Source organism: Zootermopsis nevadensis, unplaced genomic scaffold (genome assembly GCF_977971745.1).
Source record: "Zootermopsis nevadensis isolate Lab colony 2312 unplaced genomic scaffold, Znev_1.0 Znev_ptg000028l, whole genome shotgun sequence".
Classification (NCBI taxonomy): domain Eukaryota; kingdom Metazoa; phylum Arthropoda; class Insecta; order Blattodea; family Termopsidae; genus Zootermopsis; species Zootermopsis nevadensis.
The window spans coordinates 9,407,576-9,433,428 of NW_028259160.1; the positions used below are offsets into that span (position 1 = coordinate 9,407,576).

At 36.3% G+C, this 25,853-nt stretch overlaps 1 protein-coding gene across 2 annotated transcripts in view; it reads left to right on the top strand.

Moving 5' to 3' along the window:
- The window catches only part of LIMK1 (LIM domain kinase 1), a 28,520-nt gene extending 3,339 nt beyond the window's left edge, over nucleotides 1-25,181 (top strand). The window contains exons 5-14 of one of the 2 annotated variants that reach the window (XM_087357876.1): nucleotides 77-277; nucleotides 1,241-1,333; nucleotides 3,869-4,001; nucleotides 4,844-5,097; nucleotides 6,452-6,680; nucleotides 7,229-7,486; nucleotides 8,757-9,029; nucleotides 9,732-9,886; nucleotides 10,828-10,934; nucleotides 12,879-25,181. In XM_087357876.1, the coding sequence (XP_087214002.1) occupies nucleotides 77-277; nucleotides 1,241-1,333; nucleotides 3,869-4,001; nucleotides 4,844-5,097; nucleotides 6,452-6,680; nucleotides 7,229-7,486; nucleotides 8,757-9,029; nucleotides 9,732-9,886; nucleotides 10,828-10,934; nucleotides 12,879-13,069 (1,894 nt within the window). In that variant the 3' untranslated portion in view covers nucleotides 13,070-25,181. The remainder of the gene's footprint in view (nucleotides 1-76; nucleotides 278-1,240; nucleotides 1,334-3,868; nucleotides 4,002-4,843; nucleotides 5,098-6,451; nucleotides 6,681-7,228; nucleotides 7,487-8,756; nucleotides 9,030-9,731; nucleotides 9,887-10,827; nucleotides 10,935-12,878) is intronic. The other variant, XM_022077938.2, reaches the window with a different exon arrangement.
- The last annotated feature ends 672 nt before the right edge of the window (nucleotides 25,182-25,853 follow it).

Here is a 25,853-nt window from a genome sequence, read left to right on the forward strand (position 1 = left end):
TGCATTCTTTGCTTTATTATATTACTATCAATATACTGATTTATATAGTATATACAGTAAACATTTTTTTCTACAGTGGACCATGTTACAAACGTCAGATGCAGCCTCTCAGCAAGACATCAGGCACGCCATTTGTTCGCAAACCACACTCAATCCGATTGGTGGAGATTCCACCCACCAGTGATGGTCAGCGTGGCATTAAGTTGAGTGTGGAGAGTGCCCGGGGTCTTCCTGTTACAACTGAGCCCTATGGTTGTCGTGGTCTCCGCATTTCTGAGTAAGTATTTAATAAACATTAATGCCCAGTCAAAATACTATGCATTTTTCCTTAATGTAAAATGACTTATCACCATAAAGAATCTTGCTGTATAATTTATAGGTCTTTGTTCCTTAACTGTATTTTTCGCCTCTCATTTGAGAGCCTCCAAAGAAACATAATTATCACAGTTACATTCCCTCTTTACAGGTGTGTTTTGACTTATCTTCAAAATTCTGGGGAATAGAAATTAAATTGAAATTTATGCTCTTTTGGATGCCTTTTTGTTTATGGTGGGGGACAATAATAGGTTTGCAGGTGGAACAAGGTTTTAGGCCCAGTATCCCATCATGTCATTTCAGTTTTTACCTTGAAATTTGTGTAAGATGAAGCTTTTGTTCGGTTTAATTTATATTTTGTCTTTTGCATTGGAGTGTTTGTGTCTTGATATAATACTTAGTTACACAATACTGTGTTTCTAGAGCATACCACTTACTGGATCAGACCCCAGTATCACTGTATCCATTACTGCGAAAGTAATTGAACGTGTGTTACACATACACATCTAATTATTGTTAAATATCCACTTATTAAATAAATCCTCGGTTTTCCTAATCGTCTTGCATCCTCCCTTATGAGAGTAGTTTTAGCTGTGAAAGAGAGGCATAAAAGTTGTATTTTTCCTGTACAGCATGTCTTAACCAAAGCTCTCTTTATACAGTTTTATGAATCAAATTATATATGATAAGTTTATTACTTAATAAGAAAATACTTTTATAAAATGGAGTGATGCATAACATTTAGTGAGCACAAATAAGTTTATGCTAGATTTGCAAGACCTTTCTTCCAGAATTACTGTAGCCAACGAGAGGTATAATCCAGAAACTGTTACAGTAGTCATAATGGGACATTCAGGTTTCATGTTGGTTGCTGTATAAGTAGGTAAACACCATGGAGTTGTCATGTAGTGGCGGTTATTTGCAGGATCCTCAGCATTGTTCACACCAAAGTGGGAAAATTTGCAGTTTCTCTTCTTGAGGCAGCGTTTAGATTGTGCTGCCATCTCTCCCGTTATAGGTAAAAGACTTGGTTCATCTGCCTGACTGACTGTCTGCTTGTTTCTGCTATTTGTGTAATGTTTTCAGCTAAATGCTTGGTTGCCTGTTCCAAGATTTGCAGGAAGTGACCTGTGGGCATGACATGATGGTGCACGAGATTTCTAATTTCTAATTGCTTTCAAACAGCGATAAGTTTGAAAACATAATTGAACTTCAACATTGCTTTGCTGTCTTGTAAACTTGTGGAATCTTGTTTATTTTGGAAGAGAAAGGTGGATGTGCAGAACAAATTTATTAGAGTACATACATAATTACTACTACTACTACTACCACCATTGTTTTTTATGCATATAGATCACAGCCATTTTGTCTTGCCACTTTGAATTTTATTTTCATATTCTTTTGCAGTTTTGTTAGAATATTTTATGTTGGTCTTTTCAGTTAGCCTTTACTGTGGGAACAGTTGACTTTATGTGTAATGATTATCATTTTATTGATTTTAGCAGCATAAAAATCTTTGTGGAAAATATTTGTTGTATATTATTATGACTGCTTATAAAATCAGCATATATAATTTTTGTAGGCAGGTGTTCTGTTTACTTTAAAATTGGAGTAAAAGGATGCATTTATAAGACATCCATTTTCATGTGCCTTACTCTATATTCAGATTTTAAATTCGTGGCTATAAGAAGTTACCTTGATGTGGAAAATATTTTGAGAGTAGATTATCACATTACTTGGGTTTTCCAACAGAAATAATTCAATCAGAAATTTGTATTCTCCTTCTGTTTTTTCATGGCCTAGTATTATAATGTAAAATTAATTTGTCATACTGTATGTGCAAAAGCACATTTTATTAAATTTACCATAATATGAAAATATGTAGAGTGGACCCATGATAATCATTGACTCTTTCAATTATGAATGCAGTTCATGCTTGGTCATATATTTATGGACATAGCCTTCACATATCGTATTCTGCACTCTCAGTTTATATAAAGAATGACTAGAACAGAGTATTGGATTTGGAGTTCTAGATTAGCAAAACTACCTGGTTGTCTGCAGTTGAAGTAAGATGGAGTTTGCATGCTCAGTTGTTAAATTCTTGTCATTTTACTCAATTGCTACAAGCTACTAGTGCAAGTATTATGAATATGAGAGCAATGCTGAATATAAGTTTTGGCAGTGTTTGCACCTGTAGCCAGTGTACTAGAAGCACATTTATAGATAGAAACAGATTTGCTTTTGTAGCAATATAGTGTTGCGACGTGGGTGACAAAGTTAAAGCTTTTGGTTTCAGTATTGAAGCAAAATTTGTGAGAATGCCTGGATGAAGGAAAGGTAAGTTAGTTATGAGTTCTTTTTTGTCGTATTGCTGGAAAACATTGATATACTTTGTATCTTAATTGCGTCATGTTTGTGTTATATCATTACATATATTTATTTTTCCAGTCTATACACAAAACTTGTTTTAAAATAATGTTGTTAAAATTATTTATAACATTTACAATATAAATTGCATTATGTTATATTTTATGGCGCTTTTCTGTGTCGTATAATATTACATTTATCACAGCGCTTTTGATTTCGACGACATGTTTCGATGTTTACCACATCATCATCAGGCTTATCAATTCATATATTTTTAAAAACTATTGTACATTTGTGCATTGCGTTTATAGATTTTTAATTTTCAGTCTTCATCTTGATTTTGGAGTATGCATTTTGATGTTCATCAACAATATGGAAAGCTTAAAATTATAAATGGAACACAGTGTTATTTATAGGCATTTCTGTATATTACTGTTTACAACTTTTTTAGTGCAGATAATAGCAGATCCTATCCTGTCAGTTGTTTGTATGAACATATAGTAATGAATGGAGTCTGTTCCACCCCACCCCACCCCACCCCAATCAGTGTCTTTATGGGCATTTGTTATGATAGTAGGTGCTTCTTTATTTAGGTGTAATTTAATTTACATACGCTACAGATTGCACATTTCTGGTTGTATTACCATCAACATTTTATATTTATAGCTGATGGTTTGAACCTTAGCAATAAAAGGCTAATATCTCTGATTCCTCTTCTTCTTCTTCTATGGCTCTCCGGTCCGTGTTCGGTCCATGGCCTCCTCAATTCTCCTCTTCCATTCGGTCCTCTGTTGGGTCCGTCTGTCCGAGGCTTTGATTGAGGTTTAGAAACATATTCCTTTTTACGGTGCAAGGTTGTTAGCCTTGTGACCAACCCCCAACCTGAAGGACCAGGGTACCTGTCTTAGTCTGACCTCTCCCCCTCGACCAATCTGGCTAGGGAGGCTCTACCAGTAGCTATGCTACCGCCAGCATAGCTCTTGGGATCACTGAGGTACTCAAGCCCCATTTATGGAAATGAATAAAGATTAAATATTTGGGTTTTTTAAGAATGTGTTGAGAGTATTTTTTTGTTATATGTTCTCCCCCTGGTATTTCTGAGAAGGCATGTTGTTTGGTTTGCAAGTGTTCACATACTAGTAAGATTGCATTTGTGGTGTTCATATGAGCTGTCTGTTTTCAGATTGGATATGAGTAGCGATCTTATGTCACTACACATTGGAGATCGAATCCTGGAGGTGAATGGGACCCCTGTCAAAGACCAACCCATAGAAAACATAGAGAATCTCATCCGTTACTCTGACACAGTCTTACAGGTATGTCGTTTGCTTATATTTTTCATACAATTTGTACATAAATGAAATTATTGTTGAGCATAGTGTGAAATGTGACAGTAGACAATGAACTACTGATCCGGTCTGCCAAATGAGTTTTAGATGAACTCCACTTTAGTGAGATAACTGGTCTTGACTGGGATGAAACTACAAATAGAGAAGGATACAGTACATCTCACATGGTCACATTGTACCATTGCCTTTCCCAGTGAGACCTGTCAGCTGCTCACTTGTTGATTTTTTCCGGGACTCCTCTGTATCCTAATTCAATCCATTATTGACACTCACTGTGCCTGCACACCACTCTGCTTGTAAATCATGACGAATCATTATAACCAAGAACAATTTATTGTGTTCTGTCTTTGTGTTACTTATGGTAAGCAGTCATTGAACTATGGCATGGGTTAGAACCTTCAGATTGTAACAATTACACATAGAACCATGCATATTCTCTCTTGTTGATGCAGGCTTGTATAATCATAGAATATAAAAAAGGTAAAGAATTGTATACTTTTGCATCAAAAGTATTAATTTGGTTTCTAATAATTTACATCCTGCAGCTTTGGATTTTGTAAAAGTGGTAAATTTCTTGACTAGCTAAATTCTATGCATTAATAATTTTAGATTGAACTGAATATAACAAAATTTTATTTCCCCTCAGGTTTTAATTAGAACATGGGTTTTATATTAATTTAATTTTAAAAATCTTGCATAAGGTTTAAAATGATTTTGTAGATACACAACCTGAAATAGTTTCATGTGTGATCCACATTGTTACATTGAGGAGACAGTTTATTTTGACAGTAATGTCTTCTACTCTGTAGCTGACAATTGAACATGATCCAGACGCCCTGAATCGGCGGCGTCCAAGTTTCCCGTATTCTGCATCAGTTATCACTCCTCCATGTGCACCTAGTACAGGGCTGTGTGGCTCACGAACACATCCACCCGATCGTGAAAGACTGTTTAAGAGACGGGATGAGGGATACATCAGTGGTTCTCGCAGTAGGCAGCTTCGCCGAGGGAAGGGCAGCTGCAGCAAGGAGCGCTCATCTTCTATGTCTCGGCTTCTAGAAGGGTGAGTTAGGAACATTATTATTACGTTACTGGTAGTAATTGTAGGCATTTTATTCAACACCTGTAATTTTAAGTGTCAAAAATGCATTTGTAATCATAAATGTATTATGCAAAATAATAAATATAGGAAATAGACCATACCATTGAAAAGGTATACAGGTGGAAGGTAGTCAAGATTAGTAATCTGGTTTTGGTTGTCTGTTGTCTTTATCTTTGTGACATTTGTTATGTTAATGAAACATTGCGTATTGCACCTTCGTTTGTATCACTGTGTCATTGATGGTGCTTAGCTTTAATTTATGGTTTTGATTTTGTCATTTTTATTTTTCCACATTGGTGTGAGAGAACGTAATTCAAGAGAAAACTTGTGGGTTAAAAGTATGTTGAATTTCTTTCTGCAGTTATTGCTTATTCAATCTAATTTTGGACATGAATATCACAAATAAGCTAGTTTCAGAAGCAGCGTAATACATGCCTGCACACTTGAGTTTATTAGCTGTAACAAAGATTAATACAGTGTTTAAAATGAAACATCTGCATCATAACTGAAGGTATTGAAAAATAACATAAGAATGAAATGTGCCTACATTTCATGAGCCATTATAGTTCTATTTTCAGTTCATGAACCATTATCAATATGAATATTTTGCACCATAAATAATTAAGAATGCAATTGATCTACATTTGATGAGTGGCTATAGTTATGAATATTGTATGTTACATGAAGCAGTTATTAGATAGTAAAAGACAAGATACTGTATGTGAAAAGCTACAAGTTTTATCTGAATGGTTTTTGAGCTAGTTACTGTTAATCAGACTACATATAAAATTGTAATTATGACATTGTATTGTCATAGTGTTGACTGGTTTTGATCAAAATTTACTAATAACTTTAAGTAAGATCTTGCATTACCAGATTTTTTAATTTCTTATTGAGAGTAGCAATATTACAATCTCAGTCTAAGGTCTGATGCTCACTGGAGCTCAGACGTTTTCATGTATAGCTATGAAACATGAACAAGAAAACTAGTAAAATGAGAAAATTTATAGCCACACTTGAAGATAAATGTTTCAAATACAAAGAAAAGTGTTATATATAAATGAGCAAAACATATTCTATTCTCACATGTGACATAATTTCTTAGTTTCATAGCTATGGACTTGGACATGGGTCTGCCTGTCACAAGACCTCTACAAATGCAGGACAGTATAGACACAGAAATATATGGATTTGCATTTGTGCAAATGGGTCAAACCTAGTCCATATTTCAGTTGTGTCAGGACCTGTGTTTTAGACCACATAGCCACTGTGACTGGCTCTTCATGGATTTAATTTGATGTTTATTTCCAAATAGTTCGCCTCCGACGCGTGAAACATGTGACCTTTCACGCACCAGGTCATTTCGAGTAGAACCCAAGAGCCAGCGAATCTTCCGAGCGTCAGACCTCGTAAAGGGAGAACTGCTTGGTAAAGGTTTCTTTGGTCAAGTGTACAAAGTCACACACCGGGACACAAATGAGGTTATGGTGCTGAAGGAATTATATCGGGTAGATGAGGAGGCCCAGAAAAATTTCCTGAAAGAGGCAAGTGGCATATTGAGTTTGTTAAGTTTCAGTGCCTGGTTTGTTTCATTTCCTCGAATGATTACAGTGTGATGTGCCTTGACTGTTGGTTGGTATGTTCTGAGTTAATAATTTTTGTATTTAATAACATGTTTTAATGTCGATTTTGCACCTGTCTTCAATTTATCATAAGATGTCACAGATAAACATTTTATGAAACTCTCCTAAATCTCTTTTTATTATAGTATTAGATGATGTAAGAAAAAGTAGCTTTCATATTTTAAGGTTCTTAAATTTGTGAAGTACACTTTTTTGTTTACTACAATTCAAGTCTATTTCTTATTATTATGAATAGAAGAATCTAGAAAATCCAGAAGTGATATATAGTAGAACACATTTGTTTACACTTCTAAGCAATGTATGAACATTTTTACACTGCTTTAGCATACTACTGTGGCAGAGGAACTGAATCCAAATTATATTATTACACAATATTTATGACTCATGAATACACGTGTTCCAACAAGTACAATTCTACCTTCTAAGTTGAGAACTATTTATGATCTTAGGTGGCGGTGTTACGTAGCTTACACCACAACAATGTGCTGCGTTTCATTGGTGTGTTGTATAAAGACAAGAAGCTTCATCTGGTCACAGAATTTATTTCTGGTGGCACCCTGAAGGAACTCATCCATGACCTGAATGAGGCTTTGCCATGGGAGCAGCGAGTAAACTTTGCCAAGGATATTGCATCTGGCATGTCATACCTCCATTCCATGAACATCATTCACCGTGATCTCAACTCTCACAATTGTCTCGTTAGAGAGGTATGTCTCTGCAGTTTTCTTAGGATTATATTAAATTGTTAATATAATTTTGGGTAAAACAGTCATGCTACTTCACATTGGTTTAAAAGGCACATCTAGGTGAAACTATTTAATCATCATAATCCATTGCTGTTTCCAGCCTGGGCTTATATTGCAATTTCTACTTAGCACCTGAAATTGAAATCGTACTTCAGTTGAGCAAATCTGTCACATTCAGCTGTGATCCATTGCTTATGTCAATCACAATATTACTGTGATTTCACAGTACAGGTGTTCGCTTTACATGCAACGAGTTGATTCTGTGCAATGGCTGTTGCCCTTAACCTTTAAATGATGGGCATTTAAATGGCAAAGTGGTAGCAGCCCTACTGAGTTTTTTTGCAGGTATTTAAATTTTTATGCACGCTCTACGGAAAACTTTAATATTATTCAAAGTAAACATGATAAAATGACGAAATAAAGGCCATATTTATGCGAATAGAACAGAGAATACACAGAATTTTTTAAAACTGCAGTTAATATCAGTGTCCAAAATAACTTCTGGTATTTCTTCAGGCTTTAGTAACTTTACTTTCTTTTTTGGAAGCTCAGTCGACATGGTGGAAGCCATGGTTGTGAACTACTGACCGCACAAAAAATTTTGTTTCGCTGTACTTCAGTGGATACTCATTCTTTTCACCCATCATGCCGAGTAATGTTAGTAGCTTTGAATAGGGGTCTGAAAATGAAACCGAAACCCACTTGACATAAAGAAAGTTTATTGCTTTATGGTTATAGTTTCCGGGTTGTCAGCTCAGGTTGAACTTGTCAGAACCCTAGAGAAAGTGATTCAATATTGGCAGCCCCTAAAAGAGGCTAAAAGACGTAGCCAAGTCTCCTTACAGTGTTGCAAGTATTTACGTTCTGCACAAGGAACATGTGTAGGGCTGAGTCCCCGACAAGGAACGCAAGTAAGATAAAGGTTAAAGGTATGAATTTTTTAATTGCTATACAAATATTATATACATTCGCTTATTTTCTATAAATAGCAGTTGATTATACATTGAGAAGGCAAATAGATTGTTTCAGTTATGCATTGCAATTCCAGTATATGCATTGAGGGCTTCTGTATGTAAATAATGTGGCACTCGGCAGACTTAGGACTGGTCGACACTGTTTGTCTGATTTTACTTTTTAACCGCTGTATACTTTGTCATCAGGTGGATGAAATGGCTTTAAATTATGATGGTGATGTGCTGTGGAAAGATGAATCCTTGTTCTCTGTTTGTAGGACAAGACTGTAGTTGTGGCAGACTTTGGGCTGGCCCGTATCATCTCTCAGAACAGCAACTCGTGTAGTGGAGGTGTTGGTGGCAACATGGCAGACCGGCGTCGCTATAGCAACAAGAGAGGTGGCAGTAGTGGAACTGGAAGTCGAAGGTGTGAGCGTAAGAAACGATACACAGTGGTTGGCAATCCCTATTGGATGGCACCAGAGATGATGAAGGGAAATAAATATGATGAGAAAGTGGATATTTTTTCCTTTGGCATTGTTCTCTGTGAGGTAAGAATTATGTATGTTGGTCCTGATTGTGGGTAGAAAGAGTTTTGTCAGCTACAGAACTGTACTATATTTTTATTAATTCCTTGCATGTGCATGAAAATGGATGCATGTCTGTCCATCCGCAGATTTCTATGAAATGTAATTTTGAGGGGATTGTAATGTATTTATGTTGTTCAGATCAGAGTTTATCAGTTGTCTCAAAAGTGGCTTAGTGTACATATAATTTGTGTACGACTTTTATTTGTAATAATTCTGAAAATGGTGAATATTTATTAAAATACAGTTAACCATGAGTTATTGCTATATGTAGTGTATCTGTAGTGTGATTAGTTTTGCATCAATCAGTTTGTTTCTGCTATAAATCAATGTGAAGGCCAGTGAGTTATGTAAAATTAAAACTACACTTCCAAGTGCATTTTGCAGCGGTGTCAGCATCTTTTATCTTCTCCTTATCTGCCAGTGTTTAAGTATTGAATGATTGAGTTTGTACTGCAGCTCCTTACTAAAATTAATCATAAGCGCATAGGTGATGTTTGGATGTTTTACTGCAAAGGTGGAAGCTTCATTTAGCATCGTACTCATAAATACAAGACTTGTCATCAATTGTGGCTGCAGAGTCATTGCTGAAATTGGCAGTTGCTCTTTGGAAGACTTATTTTGTTTACAGCTGTGGAGTTACTTGTAATATTTGGCTTTGTGCAGATAATAGGTCGTGTGCATGCTGATCCAGACTATCTGCCTCGATCATCAGACTTTGGTTTGAATCAGCATGTTTTCCGTGAGAAGTTCTGTTGCCAGTGTCCTGAGCCGTTCTACCGGGTGGCCTTTCTTTGTTGTGACCTGAATCCAGACAAGAGGTGAGTTGATAGTCTTCATTGACACAATGGATGTTATTAGTGGTATTTTCACATCTTGATTGTAGTGGTGAGTAAATAATTTGTTAAGGGTGTAGGTGGTTTAATTGGTTAAAGGAGTTACATAAACAGACAATTTTTTGCAGTATTAGGACACTATCAGAATCATGGCTTCATATTTTGTTGCTGATACCATCTTCTTCTTCTATGGCTCTCTGGTCCGTATTCGGTCCATGGCCTCCTCAATTCTCCTCTTCCATTTGTTCCTGTGTTAGGTCCGTCTGTCCGAGGCCTTGATTGAGGTTTCGAAACGTATTTCTTTTTACGGTGCAAGGTTGTTAGCCTTGCCACCAACCCCCAACCCCCAACCTGGAGGACCAGGGTACCTGTCTTAGTCTGACCTCTCCCCCTCGACCAATCTGGCTAGGGAGGCCCTACCAGTAGCTATGCTACCGCCAGCATAGCTCTTGGGGTCACTGAGGTACTCAAGCCCCACCACCACGACAAGGTGCAGGTGCCATTAAGTGGGGTCTACAATACATTGAATCCGTATAATGTAGTAAGATGCAGTGTGGAAGTCACAATTATATAAATTTATCTTTGTTGGATTGGTTGGATCCAAGAATTTTAATTTAACCAAAATTTCAGAAAGGATGTCGTAATATAGTTTTTTATTTTGAATTCTGTTTCTCTGTTTAAATTTATTTTTTGTAAAAAATTTAAGAGGTGAAACGTGTATGTTGTGGCAGTTTTATGCCATGTACTTGTCTAGAATAGAGAGTATAATAAGTTAAGCATAACTGTCAAATATGTGGAAAGGTTTTTGAAGTCATATGTTGGATTTGAAGGAATCTGTTGGATTCTGTATATTCTTTGTTCATCTCTCTCTGCTCTGTTTTCATTCGTTACCCACCACAAGTAAGATTTCTGCTATTCTGCTGCAGGCCACCTTTTGAAGTAATGGAAGTGTGGCTAGAAGGTCTGGCGATGCATCTGTCTGTTGGATTACCCTTGCCTCAGGACTTGGAGTTTGACATTTACAACTACACAGGTCTGTAACTTTAGCTTTGGGTATATGTAGTGTTTCTCACGTTTTTATTATTTTCGGAACATTGTCTTCTCTAGGCGTATTTTGGTACTATGACGGAAGCCCATGAATAATAACAGATGAAAAACCATATTTCATTGTTCAATTGATTACCATGTATAATGTAGTATAAAATTAGCTTTTTTACTTTCATTTTAATTTAAATTGTGAGTTACATTATTATGCAAATGAAAGAAACTCTAAATGAGTTCAGAAATGTGTGCATAGCATAACAATGCTGATCTTGTTTTTGTTTGATGCATTGTATGGGAGAATATGTGGTTGTGTAAGTCTTTTTGACACACCTGTGCATAGCTACAACATTCTGTTTCGGTAAAATGTGCCTTATATAAGTGTTTTGGGCACCTCTGTGCTTGTTTTTTGAAATTGAAAATGTCTTTATTTTTGTGGGGGTGGGGCATCTTTTTTTCTCTATCTCTCCCCACCAGTTTTGCTTACAACATGCTATCTGGAAGAAAGAGGACACCATAGTGTATAATTTGTAAAGTGAAAAATATTGATAATTTTTCCAGGATTGCCTGTTCTGGAAGAACATTTTTTGAATTATCATCCTTTTCTACAAAGGATCATTTCAGAGAAACAGGGTGGAATGGATAGATGGTATATAGTGTCATTGCTGATGTTAAACATTACATTACTTGATTTTGTTCATGAAGAGTTATGTTTAAGTGTGTATTGTTCTTGTTTGTGATGATGGTCTTGTAGGTTATGATCCCTTGCAGGTACCAACGTTTCAGAGGAACATACTATCTACATCTTTATGGCTGAAGATTTTTGGTAATTGTGTCTATTAAACAAAAGTTTTATAAATCACATGATGTAATAATTGTTTTTTCGGTATTTGTGGGTTATCGGGACACATCGCTTTAAAAATAGGTTAGGTTACGTTAGTTGTCAACTTTCAAGTGTATGTCATTACCCACATGCATTAACCTAACCTAACCTATTTTTAAAGTGATGTGTCCCGATAACCCACAAGTACCATTTTTTCTTTAATTTGTTAGGCTTGATATTATCTTACAGCATGGAAATAAGTTCATGAAATTATCACCCGGAAGGAGACATTTGATCTTTAACACTAAGTATTATTTCTCACCTGAAATTTTCTGTAATTGTGATTTATTTTATGTCATACAAAGTCTTTAAACTTTAAATAAGTCCTGCTTACACTTCCAGATGATTTTGTCTTCACCTCTCTTGCAGGTTTCACTGCAAATTCCACTGTACAGAAAGCTAATATAAAAAATTTTGCAAGTCAATAGATTGATCAGAAAAGAGTAATTCCTACATATAATTTTATGTTAAGTGCAGCGGAACATTGATTGTGAAGTATTTTAAAATCTGCATTTAAAATTTTTGTACTTGGATGTTTTTCCTCATTTATGAGTATTGAGGAGTTTCTTAGATTTCAGTTTAGTTGTATGATTGTTAGGTTCTCCCCATTTAAGTTGGGAAGCAGTAAATTGCATAATACCGTAAGGTTTGTTGTGTGTTGAAAGTAATTAATGTCCAGTTTTAACAGCAAGGATGTGTTGTAGGTAATGTTAATTGGTCCTTTAAGGTTTTCTTACTCGGTGTGCAGAACCACAGCCTCCATAAGCACACCCATCTGGCTTCTTGGTTTATTTGCATTCCTGAAAATACATCGTCCAGAGTTGAGAACTTTATACATGTGGACAAACAGTATTTAGCATTTGTGCTGTTGAATTCTGCTTGTCAAAATTACATATGTTTGTCTGTGCAGTCTCATGCATTTTTAAAATAGATACTGTTGCTTGAATGTCTTGTTGCTTAAACATTTATGCATGTGATCAGTACTTAAATTATTCTGCATATGTCACTAATTTCAAAATATAATGCAAAGAATTGAATTTTCTCCTTCTGCAGGCCGCAGTCCCAGTTCGTCCGAATCCACAACACCAGAAGCCTTAACACCATCAGCTAACCCACCCTCTCTTCAACCAATTAAGGAGGGTTGCTGTCAACAAAGCCACCTGCCGCCATCGCCTCGGCCCAAGATGGGAGGTGGAGCTACACCTGTACGATCGTCATCTCCAATAGAGAGTACTGCACTCTGATTGGTATGAAAGAGCATATTGGTTATAGTATCAGGTTCTATACCCATGACAGTTACCCATTCAGTCATGACAGAAAACTATTAGAATTGCATAACAAAGACTGTTGTTCCTTTTTATCTGTATCACAGTATTTGAAAACACACATGAAATGCTGATACAGTACTAAAACACTACATGCATTTGTTTATAATTTGTACGGTTACAGTTTGTGTTAGAACAAGTTACGTACATTCCGAGATCTGAGGTTCTCGTGTTGGTGAATATACCAATTATGGTCTCAGTTGTGACCTGTGTGGTCTCATGGACAGTTACAAATGTTTTGGACACTCCATCCCAGCCCAGAAAATTACGGCCAAGAACTTAGGTACAGCTGTGTATTTTTATTTTCTCTCTATATATATATTTTGAAGTTTAAGTATGTGAGTATTATTTTAAGGATAATACAAAAGAAAATGGAGCAATTTTTAGATCCTTTGATCATGAAAGTGCCAAAGTTAAAAAACGTTTCGTCAGACTCTGGCATGAGTGAAGAACATGTCCATGTCTGTCTGTGTCTGTCACACTTTTTATAGCAGTAGGACTGAAGTTCCCACTGTTGGATGCCAATGGGATCCATGGTTTTCCAATGTTATGCAACAGTGACCTTGGATTATGTTAATGTAAGAATGACATATTTTGAAGGAATGGTTGGGAACACATTGGTGCAAGAATGGTCTAGGACAGGGGTCGTCAACCTGGTCCCTACCGCCCACTAGTGGGCGATTCAAGCTTTCATGGTGGGCGGTGGGGTTTTTTGTCCGTTGTTACAAATTTTGTTCTTCCTCCATTAATCGAATACATTGCTAACAACTTCCTGAGTTTGAATTTTTAAAATATACTTTTGCAATTTACTTTTGAATATAGATAATAATTCACTGGACACTTCTCGAAGTATACTCGTGGACGAGGGAGCAACGAATGAGCTCCGTAGCCAAAGGCACGAGTTTAGTGTGCATAACGAGGGCGGGGGCTTACCACCGGTCATCACTCAGTCTTCAAGCTGTACCTCTTTCATGGTGGTGGGCAGTACATGGGGCACCGGTGGGCAGTAAGGAAATTTTACCATCAACAAAGATACAAAGTGGGCCGTAGGTATAAAAAGGTTGACGACCCCTGGTCTAGGATATAACTATGACTTCAGACTGGATTAATGCAACCGTAATACTGAACGTTGTAATCAAATGGTTAACACTCTTGCTTTGTATTTGGGAGGTCCTGGGTTAAAATCTTGGATTGGAGACTGGTTATCCTGGCTGGGTTTTTTTTTTGTGAGTTTCCTTAGTCCTTTCAGGCAAATGCCAGAATATTGGCTTAAATTAGGCCATGACTGCTTCCTTCCACATCCTTTCCAATTCATTATTCACCATTATCCTCTCATTCAACACTGTATAGTCTGAGCTACTGAAACAGCATTACTAAATATATTATAAATAAATAAATATGCAACAGTGATGACAAGAAGAGCACCTTTTGTATGTCAGCATACTCCAAAGAGTACACCTTCCCAATTTTGTGAGTAATAGCGGTGCAGCCATTTGTTTAGTTTGTTGTGTATCAGCGCTCACTCGTGATGATATTTTGCTTGGCTTTTGGTATTTGTCTAACAGGTCCGACAAAATAGTATTACTTTACCTTGCCTGCAGTGGGAGGCAGCCAGGTTTCAAAACATCACACATTGTTTTGTGTTTTTATAATTATTATTTTTTTGACAATGGACAGTGTCCAAGAAGATTTTTATCCACAGAATTGAGGTAACTTTATTTGTTATTAACATCATTGTTTTCATTTTCACAGAGTCAGCTTTGTCGTCCCAAATTTAATGTCTGTGATTCTCTTCTTCAATGGCTCTCTGGTCCATATTCAGTACATGGCCTCCTCAATTCTCCTCTTCCATTCGGTCCTTCTGTTAGGTCCGTCTGTCTGAGGTTGAGGTTTCGAAACATCTTCATTTTTACGGTGCAAGGTTGTTAGCCTTGCGACCAACCCCCAACCTGGAGGACCAGGGTACCTGTCTTAGTCTGACTTCTCCCCCTCGACCAATCTGGCTAGGGAGGCCCTACCAGTAGCTATGCTACCGCCAGCATAGCTCTTGGGGTCACTGAGGTACTCAAGCCCCACCACCACGACAAGGTGCAGGTACCATTAAGTGGGGAATTTCTGTGATTGCATTTATAAAAAAAATTTCAAATATAACTGAACAGGCTTAAAACGTCTGTCTGTATAGCATCATGCAGATACTTGGCTTCTATTTGCCTTCGGTTGATGGTTATATGAATATTTGTATGATACTGAAATTGTTTATTGTTTCTAGGTGTTTCAGTCAATGTATGGTGTATTTTGGTTGTTTAATTATTTCGTTTTACTTTTGCCAATTTTTTCAGTAGGAATGCTTGTTTGTACTGTTTACTTCTGTGAACAAATATGTTCTTTCACAAACTGTATAGTACATTTAAAGTTAGTCGTAGAATAAGGGTTGCACAGTGCTGCGATTGTTGTAATTTTGGTAATGTGCGCTACAGTTTGGAAATATGTTGGTCATACTACTGTTCACTGAATGAATGGACAATGTGAAACAAGAGGTTACAGAAAATGTGTCTGTTAGCCCAAAATTTTTAAAAATTCCAAGATAATTATATTTATGCCTTCAGCATAATTAAATTGTGTAGAGATTGTTCAGAGTGTGCCATGTTCCTCCTTATAGTCTTATCACATAATGAGTTAATTTTTCTATAGGCTTATTTACAGAAGATTTCAGGTTCCCTGAATCCAGAAGAGTGGCTTTTGGAATGCCATCTGGTTGTTCACTTCTTAACACCTGATGTTGTACTTGGTACTTGTAAAGTTTACATTCTTAATGATCTCTTCATGAATCTGAACATACAAAATAAAAGTTTAAGTGCACTCTACATGAAAATTGAAATGAAGATTGACATTTTCTAAAAATGGCTGTCATTAATGGCTAATAGTTTAGATTAAATTAAATTTGTTTATAGAACATGCAGTTCCAGATAGTATTATAATGAGCCGCAGTAACCAAATATTCTGACGTGTCAGAATTTTGCCCCCCCCCCCCCCCCCCCCCCCCCCCAACATATGCAACTGATGTGACAGGTTTGCATGGAGTATTTTGCACTGTTAATGTAATTCCTGCAAAGCCTGTAATCTCACAGCCACGCGCATGTTATTCATTCAGGTATTGATCAGCAGTGTCCAACAATTTTTAACTGTGCGGTACTGACATAGCCAAGAATTTTATGTTGCTTGACAGTCCTGGTCTGAACGGCAACACATCACGTACACAACTGTGATTTAATTGTGCTGTGCCTTGCTTCTTCCTGTCCCTATTTGCTCCTGGTCACAGAAATTATCTTCTTCGTTCTATGTAAGAAGACTCGACAAAGCAAGGTTCTTCAGCTGTCGAACAAGAAGTAATGCAGTACAGGTTAAAAGTAAGTTAAGATTATAAAATTACGGTTTTATTTACAACATATGGTTATTATTCCATTTGATTGTCTGTCGTATTAATCGTTAGAGATGGGTTAGGTTTGGAAATTTTTGTGCGAGTGAATGTTAATATATTTACTTGTGGACTCTACAGACTCTTGTCTTAATGGCAGAATTATGTGGCTGAGATGGGAACACAGCATTCTTTTCCTCGTGTGACGTTCTGACTCTCTGCGGCGAACTCTAGCAATAACCGACGATCCCCGTTGTCAGAGAGGTTGAAACAAATATTCAGAATTTTATAAAAATGTGTACCAGTGGCATATATATATTTGTTTAACGTTGTAAGTTGTGATTGTCACATAACAGTGAGTTGAAGGACCTTGCTGATAAACCATGATACTGTAAGTTTGGTTTTATTTCAAAATTCACTAACTGAACGAATGGTTTAGCTATGACTGTTTGCAGCTGAGATAAAGTTAGAGCAGATGAAAGATATTGTATTTATTGTTCCCATTACTGTACATAATGGTCAAATAATGTTTTGATATTCTGGAATCTCTTGATGACCAAAGCTCAGTGAAAAAATCATAGTGATGTTATATCCATCATGAAAAGACAGCGAGCTAGCACATGGCCTGCCCTCTGTCTACTGTCTACCTCAGTGGTCCCCAACCTTTTTGTGCCTACGGGCACATTTGAGAGTTTATGAGATCGTGGCGGGCACCAACCAATTAACAAAGCCAAATTTTCTTTTCTCTGGACAAATAAGATATGGACACAAAATAATACACAAAACAACACAATGTTTAATGATGCAATCAAAAATACGTACTTTTATAAGTACAATTATTATTACTCAAGTGGGAAGTTGGTGTGATGTTTGGCGCTGCATTTCATTGGCCAGTTTTTCAAATTTGGGAGTGTAGGATGATGTTGCTGCTCGCAAACAATCGTCAAGATGGGTGTCAGTAAGTCGAGATCTGCGCTTTGATTTTATAAAGTTCATGGTTGAACAGCCTTCATTATTCAGTATAAACTCTTTCCGTAACAACGTGAGCACCCAAAAAAAGCCTGCGTTGGGGACCACTGGTCTACCTACTCCTGTCAGTGTGGATGATTTTTACTGGAATGATTATTCTCCCTTGTTGGCGAGGGAACTGTATCATAATAAGCATTCCAAACTATTAATAACAATAAATATTTGCAGTAACTGAATTAACTGTAGCACGTTGAACATTCGTCATATGGACAGTATTTATAAGATTGTTTTTTATAATCATTGTTTTGTACCTGTATATAGTAATATAAAGTGATATTGTATTATGAATGGTGCCATTTCACGGTGGAAGGGGCGAAGCACTCCTGAGCCACTTATTGTTATACAACATTGTTTTTCAGCAGTCACACTATGTAACACAGATCAGTGCCGTAAGAACTTTTTGTAAACAAATGTATCGCGTAGGTTTCCCTCCTTTTTTTAAGACAAAACCTTCACTATGTAGTGGACAATAAGACTGTGATTCCCTTGTTACATATATGTACCAGAGTGCGCTTGCACAGCCAGATCGAGGGTTTATACAGGACTGTGCAAACTTCCAGCTGAAAGCAGTGCGACAGTGTGGTTCAATTGAGATGCCACTGCATGAATGAGTATGAAGAATTTACTTGAAATGTTTCTGCGTCGTCTGATCTTACGGTTTCATGATTCAGACCATCTGCCAAGGTCTCCTAATTTTTAATCCGGCCCCTGACTATTTTTTGTGGGGTTATCTGAAGAGTAGCGCGCATGGATGGGACAAGAGGTGTGCACCAGTTATCGGTTGGGAAGCCTGAGGGGAAGAGACTGCTGCGGAGACGTAGATATAGATGGAAGGATAATGTCAGGCGGGATCTATGGGAGATAGGAGTTGAAGGAGACTGGATTTCATTGGCCCAGGGCAGGGTCTGGTGGAGGGCTTTGGTTAGTTCGGTGATGAACCTTCGGGTTCGGTAAGCCATCTAGTTAGTTAGTTAGTTAGTTATCTGAAGAGTTGTGTAGTAGAGGTGCAGAACACAGATTTGAACAAATTTAGTCATTATCATAGAAGCAATTTGTGATTGCGCTGACCACTTCCAAGCGTACATCGCTATGGAAGGGGGCACCGTTTTAAAAAAAGTGAATAATGCATGCATTTCATGTTAATTTGTTAGGTGTATTTTTTACTCAATAAAATAATTTGGTCACAAATGAAAATAGTCCTCTCTGCATAACTGTGTATTATGTTTCTAATTTTAACATGCAGATGAGAGTAGCGTTTTGTAGATATTTGGAAGTTTGCACAGTTCTGAGTAATACAGTTGATATGTAAGAAATTACTTATGAGACAGTGCTGTTCTCTCTAGTAATAATATTAATGATTATAATAATTATAAGAATAATATGCATTTAACTTGTGTAGCTGGTTGCAGCAGTGTGAGCCAGTTGTAGACACACTGGTATGGGGGGTTCTAGTTACCATGGTTCCCAAATGTGCTTCAGTGATCAGTAAACGTTCAGGTATCTGTTGGATGGCATGCTGACACAAAAGTTGATTACTTACATTTATTTATTTGACCTGTTATGCCTGTCATGATATTAACAATTCAGCTTTCCAGGTTGAGTTAAAAGGTGTGTGTTTCCGTGAGTGATTGTGTTTGTTGGGCTTATCTTGGTTTTAAGAGGGATCACAGTATTGTTAACCCACCTGCTTCTTTCCCCACCTCGGGTATTCTGCCCCACGAAGCTGCCGATGCGTAGAAGTGATTATAATTGTTATTGGTAAAATCATTTGTGAACTTAGCCATTCTTTGACTGGTCTCCAGACTTCTCCTGCAATCTAGACATTGTACTAAACTATATTGTTATAGTGTAACTCATGTTGCAGCGTGAAACACTTCGTGCAGTCTGCATTTTGCATTAGCTTGCAGTGGTTGTGGCATGGAGCATGAGAACGTATACACAGTTTGCCCCAAAAATTTCCGGACTGGTTTAAAGAAAACATTTATCTTGAAGTAATTAAATTTGTTATTGCAGCAATACACATTTTATAACGATCATAAAACTTCAAAGCATTGCTGAAAGTATCTTAGGGTTAGCCTCCAGGAAGTCGGTCTCAGCTTTTTAGATGTCATCAAAACGCGTGCTGTTCTTTTTCGATTTTAGTTTAGGGAACAAAAAATAGTAAGGAGGTGACAAATTATGCGAGTAAGGGAGGTGATTAAGAACCACTACACCTTTGGATGCCAAAAGCTCGCTAACGACAATGGCTTTGTGAGCTGGGGCTTTGTGATGCAAGAGCGACCAACTGCCTTGTTCTCGATACTTGAAATATTTCAAGTGTGGGGTGTCTACATTGTCAAAGCCAATTCTTGTTGCTTTTTTTGGCTGTTGCAGTTGACTGATAAAATCAGTGACAAAATTAAGGTAAACAGATTACAGAGATGAAGTCCAAACTTGCAGACAACTTTATATATATATGTTTAGAAGTTACTTGATGGCCTTTTTGATAATGTATATTGTAGTTTTCACATTTTTCACTTTCATACGTAAAAATACTTTCCTTAAAATTCTTTCCAGATAATATCAGATAGTATCAGATCCTGATGATGGCCTATCCGTTGAAATAATTGCTCACAAATGGGTTGGTAGTAAGTAAAAATACATTCAATAAGTAGAATTCTGATACGTTTTATGTCTTTGAAGGTTTTTGTATGTGTCTGTATATACATATGTCATTTGTAAATATGCCTTGGTTGCTGAATTGCTTGGATGGAATTTTTTACAGTGCTTATTTTCTTCTATCAAACTGTTCAGAAATGTAGTTTAGCATAAATTTTCTTGAAACTGTAGTAAGGTTTCTCTAGCTCTTTTGAAGCCATAATAGAAATTTCAGTGGGTTGAAGCCTGTCTTTCAGATATTAAATTAGGACTTTTGTAGGAAGTTAATATTACACAATTTTTAATGCATCTTATTAGGAACCTTTGAAAAATTGTTTGGGAACTATTGGTTTCGGTAACCTCAGAGGGTTGATGTGTGGAATATTCAACCAGCCATTGAATTTAAATAATCTCATTTCATGACTATGATGTTTGCAGACTTTGATTTCCAGGTTTCATTTTAATCACAGAAGTTGGGTTTAATGTAGTTGAACTCAGGGATAGATTGAATGTTAAAATATTCATGGTGTACTTACAAAATTAATATAATGGATGTTCTACAATTAAACATTCTTTATGTGTAGCACAACATAGTATGTCATATAAGACAATTGTGTCAGTGCGTTATGTCTTGGAAATCAGCCCATGCTGAGACATTTCTAGGATTTTACTGAGATTTACTTAGCGAATCAGGTTGCAGTCCTTTGTGTTGAATAATTTTAAATATCTGGAAGTGCAAATATAATGAAGTAGCCAGTCCATTGAGAAGCCATTCATTTTCCTGTGCCACTAAAAATGTCTCTGATTTATATGTTCTTCTTCTTCTATGGCTCTACGGTCCGTATTCGGTCCATGATCTCCTCAATTCTCCTCTTCCATTCGGTCCTCTGTTAGGTCCGTCTGTCCGAGGCTTTGATCGAGGTTTTGAAACATCTTCCTTTTTACGACGCAAGGTTGTTAGCCTTGCGACCAACCCCCAACCTGGAGGACCAGGGTACCTGTCTTAGTCTGACCTCTCCCCCTCTTCCAATCTGGCTAGGGAGGCCCTACCAGTAGCTATGCTACCGCCAGCGTAGCACTTGGGGTCACTGACGTACTCAAGCCCCACCACCACAACAAGGTGCAGGTACCATTAAGTATAAGTATGTATTCGTTATAAATCCATTCACATTTTGCACTGTAGTTGAGAAAAGAAAGGACACCATGAAGTCCAAATAGTTCTTATTTTTATCTTATTTTTAATTATTTCAGACACTCCATTATAATGAATGCAAGAATTCCTTATGTTTCTCTTTTAAGCATTTCAAGTCTAGCTGTTTTAGGATCTTATATTAAGTAGTTCCAGCTTCCACCTTAAAAATCTATGTTTCTACAATGTTATTACTGACTGTAGACTGTAGTCGTTTAAAGGATATTTGAGTGGTGGCTCGAGTGGCATAATGCCATTCTCGAGTAAAACACGATGGACAGACATGATCAGCCCTATATGCATTCATGTTATGAACATTGTACAGAGAACGCGTGTATATTAATTTGTTCTGGTGTTATATTGAGTGATTTTCTGAAGACTGAGAAACATGATGCATAGTATTTCATACCTAGACTTATCTGTTTCAGTATAGGATCTTGTGAATATAGTTACAAGCCTTTTCATTCCATAAAAGGCAGGGACTCTCCTGATTTTTTTAGAAAGTATTTGCTTATCAAGAACTGCCATGTAGTTCGGTAGGTAGGTAAGTAGGTGTGGTACGGTTTGTAAAAGATGGTTGATAATGGCATCTTAAAATATATTGATGCTCACATATGCAAATGAAATGACAAAGATTTATTTTTGTGGGAATTTAATCCAGTGGCAAACTAAATTATTTAGATTTTAGTAAAGTTATTATTATTTGAAACACAGTACTTGTAATTTAATTTATGCAGTTGGGTGACCGGACGTTTGTTTATTTTAACTGAAAATGAGTTGCTCTTACATTTTTATAAATCAATATCTTTCTTAGTTATGAATCAACTGTTCCCCACTGTCATTTTTTGAGGGACCTTCATCTCCCAATAGTTGTTGATTTGTGATTCTCTCTTTCTAAGAGTTGATTATAAGAACTTTGTTATGAAACCTGGAAATCGGTGGCAATTAATTTTTCTATTGTTACCAGCACTGTTTTGTAGTGCTGTTGATAGGTTGCATTTTGCAAATTTTGTAAAGCCATGATTTAGAGTGATGTGGTAAGTATGACAGTGTGTAGTCAGCGAAGTTGTGTGGAGATTTAACCATTTCATAACCTCACATTCCTCTTTCCTTGCACCGGGTTGCCACATCACTAATGAATGGTCTTGGTTTAGCATGAGGTCACATCACTATTGAGTGAATCTTGAGGTAATTAGGTATGTAACAATCTGTATATTTATGATTAATGCAATGTCTTTGTCTGTATTACATCACCAAATTATTGAATGGAAAATTCTGGTAAGGGTAGCATTTGTGAATGTAACAACCCAAAGACATACAAATGAAAGAAAAATACCTAATGTTTGGTTTCTGTGTACAGTGGTAATTTTTAAATGAAGATTTATCTGTATTGACGGCGCGGTTTGAATCGTCAGTTTTTGGGCATTTTGTAAGCAAGGCCCAATCCTGTGTATAGCTCATTAGCCAAAAATAACCAATCAGAAAGAATTTAAAGATATACAAATATTAATTTTCTGCAGTTGTGGAAGAATTATATTTTCAGGCATGCTATCTTCTGGTATTAATAAATTCTCTGGCATATAAATGGTGATGCTACTAAGATTTATTATATCTTCAAACAAAATTCATCCGAGTTGAGTCAATGCGTCTGTGTTTTTGGATTGAGTACGTCTTTTCAGTCTACTTATTTGAATGAATAGTGATTATTTGTTTTTAATAATTAAAATATTGATGTCAAGGTAGTGTTATATTATGACTTTTATGACATTTTATTCCATTTAACTACCAGATGTGTATTTATTTTATTTTGCATGTATATAAAACTTTGAAATTATTTGTTACAACTGATGTTTTAAAGTAGCTTGAGTCCTGTGCTATAAGCAGTATGCACTTTAGAATATTTTCTGCAGAGTAAAGACGTGTGACAACATGAAATTGAGGTTTGACTGTTATTGTTTTATTTTGGTCTTCTGAAATAACTTGGATTATTGGATCACAGTTCACAGCTTCATGACAAATTCTCATGTGGTACTTGAATTACTTCCATTCTAACTACAAGAAGTTTATTATATTTACAAACACTGTATGAAAGTTGTATTGAATGGAATAATTATCACAGATTTTTAATATTAATTTGTGTATTCCCTCTTCATGTGGATGTTATGGAAGTAAAATGCTAACATAAATTAACATGACACATTTAACTTTAATTTTTCTTATCAAGGTAAATTAAAAGGGCACATCTACTCAAATTTGTGTTGTTTACAAGGTTTTATATGTTTTAACCATTTAAAATATGCGTTAAATATTATACACTGATGCAGTTTATATCTTTTGAATCGTCATGCAACGGAATGTGTGTTTCCGTCTTATGTCTGTGGTTTTTGTTTCTATAAAAGACTATGTTTTTCTCTGTAAGATTGGAGGTTGTCACAGCGGTGAATATGAAGATTTCTGTCTTCTGGGTTGTTGCGCTGTGTAGTCTGGTCAATGTTTACCAACGTTTCAGAGGTCATACTGCCTCCGTCATCAGGGTGATGAATATTCATCTACCATACTACACAGCGCAACAACCCAGAACACAGAAATCTTATAATGTTTTTCTCATTTATGTTTTTATCCTTAAATAAGGTATTTTCTCCTTACAGGAGCCTATTAACTTAAACTGTTCAACTGTGTGCGTCATTTTGTCTAATCTGAAATCTAGTCATTGCAGGTTTTGATGAAGCTTTGCCGATGGTAAGTCGTTTAGTAACGAACAGGGAAGGTATCATTGAACGTTAAATGGAAGAAACAGGATATGCACTCAAAGATATAAATGCCCATGAATGAAAAATGGGTCTAGGAGCAAATAAAGTCGCAAGAGTTTTTATATTCTTTTTAAGGTAGTTCTGAATTTAAGGTGCAATTGAATTTTGTTGGATAACAGTAATCAGATCAGAGTAATTAAGATCCACCTATAACTTGAAATGTTAAACAGTTCCTGTATGAAATTTAGTGAAATATTAGAGTTAGCGTGTATATTATACTTGACATTTAACTGCTCGTTGATGGTTTTGTATAAAATACTCGTAGAGATATATATAACGCAGGACCATGCTATGAGTAGTGTGTTTCAAGAAGTCGTAGGTGGAGTTGTGATGGTGTGAAATGGAACGACATGCCGAGGCACCAAGCGAATGTTTGGTAATTGTATATAAGATAGAAATCTTAAAAGATGTTTTGCTGCAGGGAGGTCTTGATTGTCTACATTCATCTGTCTGTACATTTGTAGTAGTTTACCTCAGTGGTCCCCAACCTTTTTGTGCCTACGGGCACATTTGAGAGTTTATGAGATCGTGGCGGGCACCAACCAATTAACAAAGCCAAATTTTCTTTTCTCTGGACAAATAAGATATGGACACCAAATAATACACAGAACAACACGACGTTTAATGATGCAACCAAAAATACGTACTTTTATAAGCACAATTATTATTACTCAAGTGGGAAGTTGGTGTGATGTTTGGCTCTGCATTTCATCGGCCAGTTTTTCAAATTTGGGAGTGTAGGATGATGTTGCCACTCGCAAACAATTGTCAAGTCGAGATCTGTGCTTTGATTTTATAAAGTTCATGGTTGAATAGCCTTCATTATTCAGTATAATCTCTTTCCGTAACAACGCGAGCACCCAAAAAAAGCCATGGCGCCCGCAGGCACCGCGTTGGGGACCACTGGTCTACATTATGTGAAAAATGCAATAAATAAAACTGGTTAATTTTGAGGTGCAGTGTTTGAATAAAGTAAAATTTCAATCTGTGATGGCACCTGTGGTTATGACATAAAATAAAGGTCATTAATTGAAAATCTTTACTTTTTCACTGCTTACGTGATGTATTATTGCATACCATGGAATGGAGCTACCAAGTGTGCATTGAAAATGTTGTTATGAATGTTCTTGGCTTTAGATAATCAAGACTTCGCTGTGTTTTGGAGGGAATGGGGAAGTGCTGTCTGAACTGTGGGCATGAGTGAATATGTACTTTTCCCCTCATATTTCTCAAGTGCCATGATTCTACAGGTAGACTGCATTTGCAGAAAGGGGTTTGAAATAACCAACTGTTCATATTATTATTGTATTTCTGTCATGCTACAGGGCATGTGATTCTCATAACTGATAAAAGGAGATGTTTAAAATGGTAATATTAACAATATAAGTAATACTCAGTGGTTTCTAAAACAAATTAGTTAAGATGACTTTTCTCATTACATTCTCACTCAGTTTTCCTTCTGTTGCGTGCAATTGTCTTTTCACCTTAAAAGGTGAATTTACTTTATATGTGAAAGAAATGTTATAATTTTATTTAAAATTATAATCTTGCCAGGACATTTAATAATTATGTTATAAAAAATAATTTTATTTTTTGTCTGACATTCCACTGAATTTTTTTTAA